Source organism: Spermophilus citellus (assembly GCF_964194105.1).
Source record: "Spermophilus citellus genome assembly, chromosome: 18".
In the NCBI taxonomy this organism is placed as follows: domain Eukaryota; kingdom Metazoa; phylum Chordata; class Mammalia; order Rodentia; family Sciuridae; genus Spermophilus; species Spermophilus citellus.
The window spans coordinates 7,506,547-7,520,196 of NC_138200.1; the positions used below are offsets into that span (position 1 = coordinate 7,506,547).

General features: G+C 50.7%; 2 protein-coding genes across 3 annotated transcripts; one reads left to right on the forward strand and one right to left on the reverse strand.

Annotated features, from left to right (window-relative positions):
• Positions 1 to 48: 48 nt before the first annotated feature.
• TULP2 (TUB like protein 2) lies at positions 49 to 8,844 on the forward strand. Of its 2 annotated transcripts, XM_081274286.1 has the most exons (13): positions 49 to 395; positions 778 to 810; positions 1,283 to 1,334; positions 1,779 to 1,905; positions 2,564 to 2,701; positions 2,943 to 3,062; positions 4,237 to 4,358; positions 5,345 to 5,662; positions 6,442 to 6,554; positions 7,685 to 7,799; positions 7,938 to 8,036; positions 8,258 to 8,429; positions 8,676 to 8,844. In XM_081274286.1, exons 2-13 carry the CDS (start codon positions 779 to 781, stop codon positions 8,807 to 8,809), a joined length of 1,542 nt encoding a protein of 513 aa, XP_081130412.1. In that variant the 5' UTR covers positions 49 to 395; position 778; the 3' UTR covers positions 8,810 to 8,844. The 2 variants fall into 2 exon arrangements, with proteins under 2 accessions (XP_081130412.1, XP_081130413.1); XM_081274287.1 differs by lacking the exon at positions 5,345 to 5,662.
• Positions 8,845 to 9,968: 1,124 nt separating this feature from the next.
• On the reverse strand, positions 9,969 to 13,528 carry PPP1R15A (protein phosphatase 1 regulatory subunit 15A). The gene is made up of 3 exons (XM_081273429.1): positions 13,281 to 13,528; positions 10,785 to 12,476; positions 9,969 to 10,424 (listed from the first exon to the last, which is right to left on the reverse strand). Exons 2-3 carry the CDS (start codon positions 12,474 to 12,476, stop codon positions 10,050 to 10,052), a joined length of 2,067 nt encoding a protein of 688 aa, XP_081129555.1. The 5' UTR covers positions 13,281 to 13,528; the 3' UTR covers positions 9,969 to 10,049.
• Between the last annotated feature and the right edge of the window lie 122 nt (positions 13,529 to 13,650).

The following is a 13,650-nucleotide window of genomic DNA, read 5'->3' on the forward strand; positions in this document are numbered from 1 at the left end:
GATATCTTGGCCTCATGGGAATTGTAGTTTTCCCATTTCTGTTCGCCCACAAGGACTTGCAAATTATAGCTCAGAAGCAATTGCACAGTTCCCCTGACAAGTTTCTTACAAGTGAGCTATGTAGAGCGAGACTGTGAAGCGGCCCCTCTGGGGCCCTTTAAGAAACAGCTGTATGTCGTTCCAATTCAGAATGCCTGGAGCAGGGTTGCCTGGCAGCAGAGGTGACTCTGGGTCATTGCTTTGTTGAAAGTGGAGCGCGGGGGACCAGGGACCAGGAGGGCAGGAACTAAGGCAGGGCTTAGTGAGAATCCCCCTCACTCTCATCCCTTTTTCTTACCCTGCCTACTTCCCAGAGACTCAGAGATTAGATCCCCAGCTCCTCAAGAGAGGGTCAGGTAGGTTTAAAGTGTGGCCACAGGGGGTGAGCACTGAGGCCTAAATGTGAACAGCTCCCTAAGCAGGAGGGGGGAGTGGGTGTCTCCAGGTTCTCAGGAAGGTGGACTCTGAGGGTCTGGGACCACGGGAGGTCAGCTGTTTGGGCCCAGAGCCTTGAGGTCTGGGTGCAGGAAAGACTTAAGTACTGGGGGAGAAAGAACTGGGTTTCTGAGTTCCTGATGTTGATAAAGCTGGAATCAGACTACTGGGTCTCAGTCAGGGATGCTGCAATTTGGGCTGTCTAGGTCCAGGAGAGAAATTAAGGTTTTGGATTAGGTGTTGGAGGGCAGCCTCCATTGGGATGTTAGATCTGGGGCCTGACTTTGTGTCTTGCTTCTCCAGAATGTCTCGGGAGAATGACACTTGGAAAAAAGAGTGAGTGGGGACACTAAACGGGCAGTGGTGGGGTGGAGGTGAAAGCGGAAACTTAAAGCTTGATTGTACCCCCTATACATTCTCTCTCGCTCTCTTGCTCTCGTTCTCTCTCTCAGCTTGGCCTCATAACCATGTTTAGAGGCTCAGTACCATCAGTCTTGCAGGAAGGGGCTGGGGACTTGGACTCCTGGGTCCCAGAGGGAGGGAGCTACTGGTGAAGACTCATGGGTCTGATATAGGAGGGACAGGAACCTGGACTCCAGGGTCCTGAGACAACAAGGCTCCTGGATTCTAGATGGTCCGGTTCTGGGAAAAGGATCTTCAGAACTGGTGGAGCAGTGCCAGGTTCTGCACCTTCTGTGACCTCACATGTGCTCAGAACCCAAGTTGGGCAGGGCAGGATAGAAGGGAAGAGCTCTTGGGCAAGGGAGGTGCCCTGCTTGCTGTCACCACAGGCCTATATTTCTCTCAGGACCCTGGGGGATGAACTTGCTGCTCTACGGCTTCAGAAGCTGGAACAGCAGGTACCAATGCCCGGGAATCTTGCCACCCCTACTCTTCCATCTTCCAAACTTCCTCAGAAGCCCCATGCCCAACACTTGCTGGGCCCAGGATCACAGTGGTCTCTCTGAATCTCAAGTTTAGAGACTTCTGGGTCCCTGATAATTTGCCCAGGCCTACAGAACCCTTTTCTCCAGGAAATGAGAAAATAAGAATTCAGGAAGCAAACCCTGTTGATGAAACTCCTCAAATTTCTAAGGACCAAGAATTCCAGAGGGCAGGATAACTTACTAGGTCTTGAGGGAGGAGGTGGTTGGATGCTAAGACTTTTGGATTCGAGGGAGGAGTTGAAGGGTTGAGGGCCTGGGCACCTGGCACCCAGTGGAGAAGGGGGTTCCTGGATTCTCCCACTGGGCTTCGCTTGGTCCTGTCTTGCCCCCACGCACCCCCCTCTCGTGTACCTGCAGTGGCAACTGTTTGAGAAGAAGCAACGACGGAAACGCCAGGAGCCCCTCATGGTTCAGGCCAATCCTGATGCTTCCATGAGGCACCGGCGACTGTGGCGGCGAGAGGAGCACTTCCTGAGCGACATCGGTAAGGAAAGGCTCTAAGGGCTCCGTGGGGGAGTTGGTCTAGAGGGATTTTTGAGACCTGGACGAGGCTTAATGGGGTCAAGGGGTAGGGCCTGGTAGAACCTCTGGACAAAGCTCAGGAGAGCTGAGAACTGGCCAGTGAGACCGAGTGGGCAGGGAGGGCGTGATGCACCTGCAGAGTGGGCCAAGAGAATCGGGTGATTGGGCTTGGTAGAGTGCGGGGCAAAGCCTGGGAAGAGCGCAGGGCGCGGGGTGGGGTGGCACTCCAAGTGCCAGGCTTAGTCTGGAGAGTATGGAGGGCTTCCAGGCTTGTGTTATTTATTTATTTATTTATTTATTTAGCAGTACTGGAGAATGAACCCAGGGTTTCGCCCTTGCCAGGTACACATTGTGCCACAGAACGACCTCCACCCGGGATTTGGGTAGAGAGGAAGAGAAACTAACTGTAAGGGCCTGGCATAGGATTGTTTAGGCATGGAGTCCATGACAAATAAGTAGCCCAGCTGTGCTTTTGCTTGAGCCTTGGGATGAAGTTAGAGTTCTCACGCCCTCTTAAGGGTTTGGGTGATCAGTGAATGGCCTGATGTCTAGGGAGACCAGTTAGGATGTAAATCTTCACTAAGGCCCATTTTAATGGGCCTCCCTGCACCTTCTCCCAGGCATTGGGAACCCTTTTCTCCAAGAGAATATGCCAGAGGCCCATCTGCGTTTGGGTGCCCACAGTGCCTCAGTTACCATGAACTGTGGTGGAGATGGCATCGGCGAGCACGGGCCCCTGGTGTCACTGACAGAAGCAGGTATTCTCAAGTCCTCAGACCACCTCGACTCCAGAACTCTGCTCTCTGACCAACCCAGGAGGCGGAGACCCCAAGCCTCGATCTTCAGGATCTCAACCCCCACCTCCCTCACACCCAGGAATTCAGGTCCTAAACCTCCTCCTTCATCACCCAAGGATCCATCCCCAGCTCTTCCTTCCCCAAAAAATATATTCAGAAATCCTGCTCTCCAGTCTTCCTTCCTCCCTGTCTTTGTTCCCAGACAGTTCCGATCCAGAGTTGGAGGAAGTCTTCGTGGAAGATTTTCCTGAATCCCTTCCATCCTATAGAGAAAGGCTTCTGGGAACTTGTCGCAGGGGTTGGCTAGCCCCACGACGGCCTGGTAATTTTAAGAATATGTTTGTAAAGTCTGGCTTTCAGGTCCATGGGGCAGATCATCCCCTTTATTTGATAACATTTTTAATGAATAATGATGTAATTCACTTATGTCAAGTTTACAATTCCATGGGTTTTAGTATATTCAGAGTTGTGCAACCATCACTACAATTTTGGAACATATTCATGACCCCAAAACAAAACCCTATGCCCCTTAGCAGTCACTCTTCTTTTATTTCCCCTAAGACAATCCCTAATCTACTTTTTTTTTTTTTTTTTTTTTTTTTTTTAGTGCTGGGGAGTGAACCCAGGGCCTTGTGCATGGGAGGCAAGCACTCTGCCAACTGAGCTATATCCCCAGCCCCCTAATCTACTTTCTGTCTCTTTAGATTTGCTTATTCTGGAGGTTTTTTTATGAATAGAATAATATAATATATGGTCGTTTGTGTTTGGTTTCTTTAACTTAGCAAGTTTTTAAGTGTCATCCATGTGTAGTCCATTGTCAGACTTTTAATCCTTTTATTCTAATGGCAGCCAACAATTTCATTGACAGGATTTTTCAATTAGCATCCCAACCTCTCCACTCCATCTTTTTTTTTTTTTTTTTTTTTTTGCATCAGGGATTGATCCCAGTGGTGCTTTTCCACTGAGCCACATCCTCAGCCCTTTTTAATACTTTATTTGAAGACAGGGTCTTGCTGAGTTGCTTAGAGCCTTGCTAAATTGCTGAGGCTGGTTTTGAACTCATGATCCTCCTGCCTCAGCCTCCTTAGCCACCAGGATTACAGGCATATTCCACGATGCCCAGGTCTCCACCCCATTTTAATTCCTCCATCTCTCTGATGCTGTCTTTGATACAAGGGAAAGAGAGAACTCTGAGGTTGGGAGTGAAGCTCAGTGGTAGAGCCCTCATCTAGCATGCACAAGGCCCTAGGTTCCATTCCCAGCATTGGAGAGAAAGAGAACTCGAATTCATCCTTGTCTTTGGGACCAGGACAGTCAGACACTCCTCAGCCTTTGTAAATCCCCAGGTACATAGAGAAGGAAGAGGCTGTGAGGGAGAAGGGTAGAGGCGGAGTGAGAAACCTGGAGTTCTGGCCTTAGCTAGCACTGATGACCTTGTCCCAAACTCCAGGACCCAGTCTTCCTGAGCTCAGTCTCTGGCTTCTTCTACCACTTAGGGGCCAGTTCAGAAGACCAGAATGAACTCCAGGATGTCCAAGATGAATATGGGGCACCCAATCTGGCACAAACCCCTGGAATGGATGGTGACGGGGGACATGGAGGCTTGGCATTCTTCAAGGTGTGAGGAGGCCCAGCCTTTAAGGATTTAGGAAGAGGTGGGGGATAGCCATCTGGGTAGAGTGGGGATAAAGTTCTGCTGTCCAATCAAAGGCCTTTTTCTCCCCTTTCCCTTGTGGACAGAACTATCCACAAGGCTGTTGTGATGAAGTTAGTGGAGGCTTTGTGTGTGCTAGAGAATTCTAGAGGATTTAAGTCAAACTAGATGATTTGACTTGATGTGGGCATGACTGTTAAAATGGAGCACCTGCAGATGAGCAGGTGGAGGGGGCCGGCAGCTTTCCCCTGTAATCTCAGCTACTCCAGAGGCTGAGGCAGAAGGGTGGCCAAGTTCTTGGCCAGCTTGGGCAACTTAGTGAGACCCTGTCGCAAAATACAAAAAATACAAAGGGCTCAGGATGTAGCTCAGTGGTAGAACGCAACTGGATTCAAGGTGGGCGGTGGTTGTGGGGAATGCAGCTGCCACTGATGAAAAGGCACAGCCTGAGAGAGCGGAGCAGTGATACACAAGGGCCAGTAGACACCACTTTGGGTGGCGCAAATGCAGAAGATGCTTTCACTTGGTTAGATCCTGCCCATATTATGTGTCTAGATAAGTATGGGTTTCAGCTGAATGGGCAGTCCTATCAAAAGGATTATTTTTTTAAATTTTTATTTTATGTATTTATTTATATGTGGTGCTGCTAGTGCCTCACATATGCTAGGCAAGCGATCTACCACTGAGCTACATCCCAACCCCTCAAAAGAATTCTCTGATCAGAATAAGTAGATGGAGTAGATGGAGTGGGCGTGGTAATGGGAAAAGCTAATAGAGTTAGCCAATCAACAGATGTTTAGGGTTTGGCTGGGTGGGCTGGCTGAGATGCTTGACCAAAAAGCAGAAGTCATGAGCTGGAGAGGGCGTAACCTTGAGCTGGACAGCCAATCAGCTCTTTGCCAAGGCTGGGCTCGACTCTCCCTCGATTTTGAATTTGGCTCGTGAGCCAGGGAGAAGACCTGGAAGAAAAGCAAGAGGAGTTGGAGTCTGCAGGGGCGAGCTCCGCAGCTGCCGCCAAGGAGGTGTCCGCGGTCCCGGAAAGCGTGGGCTGTACAGCCAGCTGCTTCGTGGAGGGCGGGGCTGGCTTGCTAGCCCGTACCCCAGGCCTTCCTGGCCTTCTGCTGGGAGAAGACTTGGAGACCTACGTCCTGCGGCCAGCGCAGCGGGGCCACATGGTGCAGTGCTGCATCAGCCGCGACAAGCATGGCGTAGACAAGGGCTTGTTCCCCATTTACTTCCTCTACCTGGAGGCAGCGGACGGCCGGAAGGTGCGGTCCACCCCTTAGGGGCCCTTTTGCCCCACAGGCAGGGTAGAAAGCCCTGCCTCCCATGGGCAAGTCCCCTCCTTTCTGAGCAAGATCAGGTCATCAGAAAGAAAGGACATGTCAACTCCCACCAAGCCCTGGCCTCCCAGCACCAAAATCCTTTCCTTACGGCGCACAGTAACATAGACGATACCAATCCTATAACCAAGTCAGGCCCACTCCAGAGTTGGGCCTGCTTTTTCAAAATCAAACCATACTTTCTCAGGATCCGAAGGTTTATTGGTCCCTTCTTTGGGTTTACCCAATCCTGGGATAAACCCTTCCCCTTCATAGATTTCCCATTCTAGAGCCAAGACAGGCTCCTTTCAATCTAGTTAGTCCCATCCAGTGTGGCCTCTTTTCCTTTGGCTACAATATTTCTCCCAGAATGAGCCTTTTTCCTTTCTTAGAGCCAAACCTGCTTTTCCTGGATGAAATGTCTTCCAGAGTCCTGTTCCAAGAGTCCTTCCCTATTCTCCAAAGCCAAGCCCTGCCTGAGCTCAGCCTCAGCCCAGTATCCACTGGCAAAGGAAAAGGAGGAGATATTAAGATGTAAAGCCCCCCTTCAGGACCTAGCTGATCGGTTTATTTCAATGAGAGTCTCTCCCAGCAAGCTCTGGGACACTTACTGCAGTATTACTCTCTCCTCTGCAGCGAGACATGGCATTTCCTTGTCTTTGGACTCCTCTGTCTCTAGCCAGACACCAGAAATCCATTCTGATGGGTTCTCCTTTCATCCACAGCACTTCCTCCTGGCTGGGCGAAAAAGAAAAAGGAGCAAAACTTCTAATTATCTAATTTCCCTGGACCCCGAAGATCTATCTCGGGATGGGGGCAGCTTTGTTGGCAAAGTCAGGTGGGCAGAGCCCAAATGTATTGGGAAAACAAGGTGGTACAGAGCCTGGGAAAGGAAGGGGCCTACACTTCCCAATAGGCCGTAGGGCACAAGTTCCACCTGCCTTAGGGCATGATGGGTTTATAGATTGGATTTTGTGTGTGTGTGTTTGTGTGTCATTTTTGTTTCTGTTGGTCCTGGGGGTTGAACCTAGGGGTACTTTACCACTGAACTACATCCCTAGTCCCCCTTTAGTTCTTGATGGGCCTTTATTTTATTCATTTATTTATATGTGGTGCTGAGAATTGAACACAGTGCCTCACACATGCAAGGCAAGTGCTCTACCACTGAGCCACAACCCTAGCCCCCCAGTCCCTTTTATTTTTATTGTTTTATTTTATTCTTGGTACGAGGGATTAAAACCAGGGTTGCTTAACTACTAAGTTACATCCCAAAACTTTTTTTTGTTTTGAGACAGGGTCTTTGCTAAGTTGCTTAAGGCCTTGCTAAGTTGTTGCTTGCAATCCTCCTGCCTCAGCCTCCCCAGTCAGTAGATTACAGGCATGCTCCACCATACTTAACTGAGTTTTGTAGTTCTTCAGGTTGTATATCCAGGTGTTTTGGAAAAGAAAAGCAAAAAGTTTTGAATAGTATGATGCACAGGCTAGTATTTAAGACAAAATTCCTTCTTGAGAGGCCAGGGCTGGAACCCCTAAGTTTCTATGGGTAAAAAGATCTAGAATGTGTGAGATTTTGTATACCAGAGGGAAAAGGGTCCCTTCTTTTTTCAGTAGTGGAGATTGAACCCAGGGATGCTTTGCTGTATGCCCAGCCCTTTTTATTTTTTTATTTTGAGACAGAATCTCACTAAGTTGCTCAGGCTGGCCTCAAATTAGTGATCCTCCTGCTTTAGGCTTCCAAGTCACTAGGAAACAGGCATGCACCATTGCACCCAGCATGGAAGAGGGTTCCTCTAAAGGGCCAAAGCAGAAGGCTAAACACATGACTCACCAAAGGAAGAGAGGGCTAGGACCATGGATACAGGGAACATGATTCTTACCTAGAGGACTGATTTGGGAAAGCACTTACAGCCAAAGAGTAACAATTTTTTTTTTTTAACTTTTATTCTGCCAACTGCCCTTTGGGAGCAGATCTAATATATTGGGCACCAAGTTCATCATCTTTGACAATGGGACAAGTCCCGACCGGAAGCATTTGGTACCAGACACTGACCGGCTCAGAGAGGAGCTGGGAGTTGTATATTACGTGAGTGTGTATTTTCCTCCTGGAGAGGAAAGAAGAGAGGGAAAGAGGGAGGGGAGGAGACAGAGAATGAATTAATAAGGGGCGGGACAAGAGGGATGGGAAGAAGAAGCCAGGCTAACTGGAATGTAATACTCCCAGGAGACTAATGTTTTGGGATTCCGGGGGCCTCGGAAAATGACTGTGATCATCCCAGGAACCGACAGCCAGGGCCAAAGAATCAGCATCCAGCCACAAAAAGTGAGTCTTCAATGTCGGGAATCTTGGGCCAGAGTCTTGTTCCAAGAGTCCTTCCCTATTCTCTGGGGGGCCATCCTTGCAGATCAGGTGAAGCCTCTGGAGGACTTGCCAGACATCTGTCTCAAGGAGTAAAGACTAGAGATTCAAGAATTCTGGGTCGGGAAGAAAAAAGGTGGCTGGTGGTAAGTTAACAAACCATGCCCCCCTACTTTTCCTTCAAGGAACAAGAGTCGCTAATGAATCGCTTCCAACGGGGGTCCGGCCAGGGGCTGGTCCTGCTGCAAAACAAAACCCCATCCTGGAGCGACGAGAGCGGCGCCTACGTGCTCAATTTCCACGGTCGAGTCACTCGGGCTTCTGTCAAGAACTTCCAGATCGTGCACCCTGAAGACCGTGAGCTCCTAGGAAGGGCTTACCGGGGCCAGGGAGCATGGGAACTACTACTCCCATCAGCACTTGAGTGCCTTTTCGGCGGGGCTGACTCCTTGCCATTGCAAGGCCTATTGGGAACTGTAGTTTACACCGCCCTCGGAGGGTTTTCCCATTTAATAAGCTTCTTAGGAGTCGTGATTCCTGAAGGTCTGAGGCTGGGACGTGAGGGGGGTCTGGTTAAGGCTGAGTTTTTGACTTTCTCCTTAGCGGACTACCTGATTCTTCAATTTGGCCGCGTGGCCCCAGATATGTTCACTATGGACTTCCGGTTCCCGCTTTGTCCGCTCCAAGCCTTCGCTATCTGCTTGTCCAGTTTCGATGGGAAGCTGGCATGTGAGTAACTCAATAAAATGCCATCCCTTCACAATCTTCTGTGCCTGTGAGTTTAGAGAAAGCATCCCAACATGCCTCCTCCTGCTTGTGTATGTGTGTGTGTGCGGGGTGGGGATTGAACCCAGAGCTGCTTTACCACTGAGCTACATCCCCAGTCCTTTTTATTTTTTATTTTGAGACATGGCCTTGCTAAGTTACTGAGGCTGCCTTTGAACCTGCAATCCTCCTGCTTCAGCCTCCTGTGTAGCTGGGAATACAGGCGTGAGCCACCACCCCAGCACCAATACTTATTAGATACTGCCTGCCTGTTCCATCCTGTGCTCTAGGGAGTGGGCTGTGTAGTAGCACCTATTCCTGCCAGGCTCACAGTCATCATGAGAGAAGGACCATAACCAAAAAAAGCAAAAGTTTAGAAAAGCTTATACAGCTGCAATCTGTTAGTTCAGAACAGGGCAACTCTAAAAAAGTGCCACTCATACTACATGTGCAGAGTCAGGATAAACTAGCTAAGGGGCCTGGTGGGAACATTAGGCAGCAGGCAGAGCTCCCCAAAGGCCTTGAAGGTGGACTTGGGGGACTGAAAGCTTTAAATTGGCAAGAACCTAGGGATCCAGTAGACAGGGGGAAGGTAGAAGGCTGGACCTTTGGTTCACCCTTGTTTTAACTGGACAGATCCTGTGAGCTCAGAGAAGGGTTCTAAGCTGTTGATGTAAACTTGTTTGGGTAATTAAAAATATGAATAGTGAGCGTGAGCTCACTTTAACAACTGTGAAGGTTCCTACAATCCCGTACGACATGTAAAATCCCATAAAGTGTATAAAATTGTTAGATATGTTGTAGATAAGAAAACTGAGTCTTCGCACACAGGGCTTATAAATATGAAATCGGGCAATGGAAAGTTTTGAGGAACACAGTTGGAGAATGTAAAGGCCATAGAGAATTAATTGGACCTTAACACAACAGGGAGGCACAGATAACTGAAGCTTAACTTTTTCTTCTTTGGGATTGGTGAGTCAAGCCTCCAGCCCTCTTGGGGAGATGAGCCCAAGTTTAAATAAATTTAGGCAGTTGCCAAAGAAAATCTACAAAACCCACCAGTCCTTCATACTTATCCCTCCAAATCAGGCACCCAGGAAGATACTGTCAGTACACACACAGAGACATTGCTCACTACAAATCAAAAAGCTTTATTCCTTAAATAAATCAACACTTTAAAAAAGTTAATAAATAACATGCAATCATTTGGTCTTAGCCACGCCTCCCATTGAGATTCGGGCTAAGAGCTGGTGCTTCCAAAGAAGAGGTGTGAGGGGGTGTGGCCATAGCCTGACTCAAGGGCGTGGCCTGAGCTGGAGCCTCGGAGGAGATCAAGGGGAAAGATAAGGTCTGGGTAGAGGCAGGTATGGGGGTAAGAGAACTAGGTGCATTCCCAAGGCGTGCCCAGGCTCTTGCCCGGGAGGCAGGGGTAAGGCAGGGACCTAGTTTTTCCTGGGCCTGGGCGATGCGGCGGGCAAAGCGACTCCGATCCCGAGCGAACTGTTCCCAGGGGCCCCGGCGGGCAGCCTGGGCCGGGCCTGCCCAGACAGCCAGGAAATGCACGGTGACCTTCTCAGAGAAGCGCACCTGAGGACAGAGAGACAAAGATACATGGAGACACAAGGTTCCAAACAGAATCAAGGAAAAATCAGCTGCACAAAAATGCTTGCTATTTGCCTAGTCACCTGCCTGTCAGACTTCCAAATGACTCACTAGAGAAAGATGGCTTTCTGGGGCTTGCCTCCTCCTCCCACTGGGCCCCAGCCTCTTACAGAGGATTGCAAGATGATGTGCATAGTCCTCCCAGAAGAGTTCCTATGCAATCTGCTGCAATGTACCTGGGACCCAGGAGTCCTGGCCTCCAGCCCTTCCCCACTAGACAAGAGTTCCAGCTCCTAGCCCTCTCCTCCCTCCAAATAAAAAAAGATCTGGGCCCTCAGCACCCACCTTTCTGGATTTTGGGGGAGTGTCAGGGTCTGGATCCTGGGTGAGGGTCTGTGACAACCTGAGTCGTCTTTGTAGTCTGAGGGGCAGCTTAGGAGCAGTCCAGGGAGGTGGTGGTTTCTCTCCAGGTAAGTAGAAGGCCACTCTGAAGGGGCTGGTCTCGGAGTCTCCCCATTTCCCCTCAGCTTCCTCTTCCTCTGTCTCCTTTCCAGGTTGATATAGCCAGCCCCTGAGGTGGGCACTCTGGGCCTGAAGGGAGGGGTGCTGGCCCCAGGCAGCTGCTCCACAGTCCTCTCCTTTGTCCTCATTCTGCTCACACTCATCTTCCTCCTCTGTGTCCTCCCCAGGACGATACACCCAGGCCTTCAGGAGGGCACTGGTAGCAGGGGTGGGAGAGGAAGCCTCAGCTTCCTCCTCCTCCTCCTCAGTTGATTCCCAGTCACTGTCCTCATCTTCCTCTGTGTCCTCCCCAGGACGATACACCCAGGCCTTCAGGAGGGCACTGGTAGCGGGGGTGGGAGAGGAAGCCTCAGCTTCTTCTTCCTCCTCCTCAGTTGATTCCCAGTCACTGTCCTCATCTTCCTCTGTGTCCTCTCCAGGATGATACACCCAGGCTTTCAAGAAGGCACTTGTAGGGAGGGTGGGAGAGGAAGCCTCAGTTTCTCCTTCCTCCTCAGCTGATCCTGAGTCACTCTTCTCCTGGTCCTCCGCATTCTCCCCTGGCTGACACACCCAGGCCCTCCCCGAGGAAATGGAAGAAGGACCCTTGGCTCCTCCCTTCTCAGTTGCCCCTAAAGCACTGTTGTCCTCCTCTTCCTTTCTGTTCTTACTCGGTTGATTCTCCAAAGCCCCAAGCAGGTGCCTCTGGGCTGGAACCAAGGACCATGGCTCTGGGTCAGCTTCTTTCCCAGGGGCTTCACAGGCCTTCCTGCCCTTCTCCCTAGGCCTCTCACCTGGACAATATCCCCAAGCCCTGGAGCTGGAGCCTGCCAATGAGGGGGAAACGGAGGTCTTCCTGGCTTCGTTTTCTGTTCCTTTTTCCTCCGTGGCTTGATTCTCTTTCTCCTCTGGGCAGTACACACAAGTGCCAAGTTGGGATCCTGAAGACTCAGGGAAAGTGGAGGCAGTAGGAGCTTCTTTCTTGACATTCGTCCACTCCCAGTGTGATGAAGGATAAGAGAACTTGGTCACTCCCTCCTCTTCAGCTTTCTCCTCCCCAGGACTCTTATCAGAACCTTGCAGGGCTCTTATCTGCAGGCTGGGGGACAGGGGCTGGCCATCTGTAATTTCCCTTCCCTGCTCTCTGGGGACACTGCTTGCATCTTTCTCACTATTTTCTTCACTGCCTAAAAGTCCCCAAGCTTCAGGAGGGGAATTACTGGGCTTCAGGTCAAGGCAGGACTCCAGGTCTGCTTCTCCATTCTCTTGAGGTACTCCACTGTCTTCAGCTTCCCCTTGAGGATGCCTGGCCCAGGGACCATGGGAGATGGCCAAAGAAGCCTTCACTTCTCCCTGCAGGCCACCTTCTACCAGATTTTCTCCTGTTACTGCTTCTACCAGCCAGGGCTCTGAAGGTCCTGGGCCCCTAAGCCGGCTCCAGGCCCGGCTGAGGAAGCCCATCAGTGGGGACAGGAGGTAGGAGTAGTGGGCTTCCCTCCAGGGTGTGCTGTGATGGGGTACTTGGCCTGGAGCCATCTGTCCCAGATGAAAAAGGGGGAGAAGAAAAGGAAATAAGATTTAGAGGCCATTTAGGAAATGCATCAGGGCATGACCCTGAGTCATAGCAATGAAATAGCAACACAAATGAATAACAACATGAGAATCCCGGCCCGGATTCCTTTCTCATCCCAGCTACACCCATCTCTGTTCCTTGCTTCCCTTCTCGACACCCAGCAGTCTGGGCCCCCAGCTCTCCTTCATTAGATCCAAGGGTCCAAACCCCTTTTCAGACCCAGAAGTCCCAGTCCCAAGAACAAAGATCTTTTTTCGAGCTTCCCTTGGGGACAAAGTCAGTCTCCAGTTCTCTTACTCTCCTGAGGATTGATAAATCACCTTCATCCCTTGGAGTCTCAGAATATTCTGAACCAGACTGGGGTTGGGGCTCAAGTGGTAGAGCACCTGCCTAGCATGCTGATCCTTAGCACCACATAAAAAATAAAATAAAGATATTGTGTCCATCTAAAACTAAAAAATAAAATTTGAAAAAATATTCTGACCCTCAGATTATTCCTTCACTGGGGACTCCCGCACCCCTTCGCCCTCAAGCTTAGAGGACTCCGGGCTCCTAACCCCTACCCCTGCCTAAATCCGGGCCTCCAGTCCACTCCTCCAGACCCAGGAGTCGGTTCCCCATCTGGACCCTCACCAGACTCATGAGACCAGGCTGCCAGGCCCTCCCTCCATACGACGCTGGAGTCCAGGCCCCGAACCCTCCAGTCTCGGAACCAAAAGTCCATGGCTTTCCTCATTATTGGGGCCCCAGGCATTCCGATCCCTTACCGGCTAGGAGCGTCAGTGTCACCCAGGAGGCAGGAGCGCCGGCTCGGGCTGCCAGAAGCGATCGCAGGTTCGGACGGCTCGGAAGGCCAGCGCGTTCATCTCGCCCTCAGGCGTGGGGCTCGGGGACTCCAAGTATCACGGGCTACCTCAAGCACTGTCGCGACAAACGGCTGCAGAATCGTGTGGCGTCTCGTTGGTAAACATCCGCAGGCCTGGGAACCGATCCAATTAGCTCTGGCGCAGCCTGCAATGCTTTTATAGTCAGTCGCAGCCGACGTAGTGACATCACGAGAGGCGGGGTTTCGAAACGACAGCGCTTTGGGAGGCAAGTGAAAAACAACAGGGACCTCTGGCGGAAATTCCCGGCTTT

What these genes read in the sequence shown, in the direction of transcription:
- PPP1R15A (XM_081273429.1), bottom strand. Translation starts at nt 12,476, where the DNA reads ATGGCTCCAGGCCAAGTACCCCATCACAGCACACCCTGGAGGGAAGCC. An exon ending in CTCCCCCAAAATCCAGAAAG is followed by an intron (nt 10,425 to 10,784) that starts GTGGGTGCTGAG and finishes CTCTGTCCTCAG; the next exon opens with GTGCGCTTCTCTGAGAAGGT.
- TULP2 (XM_081274286.1), top strand. Translation starts at nt 779, where the DNA reads ATGTCTCGGGAGAATGACACTTGGAAAAAAGA. An exon ending in GAGGCTTGGCATTCTTCAAG is followed by an intron (nt 4,359 to 5,344) that starts GTGTGAGGAGGC and finishes CTCGTGAGCCAG; the next exon opens with GGAGAAGACCTGGAAGAAAA. An exon ending in AGGCAGCGGACGGCCGGAAG is followed by an intron (nt 5,663 to 6,441) that starts GTGCGGTCCACC and finishes TTTCATCCACAG; the next exon opens with CACTTCCTCCTGGCTGGGCG.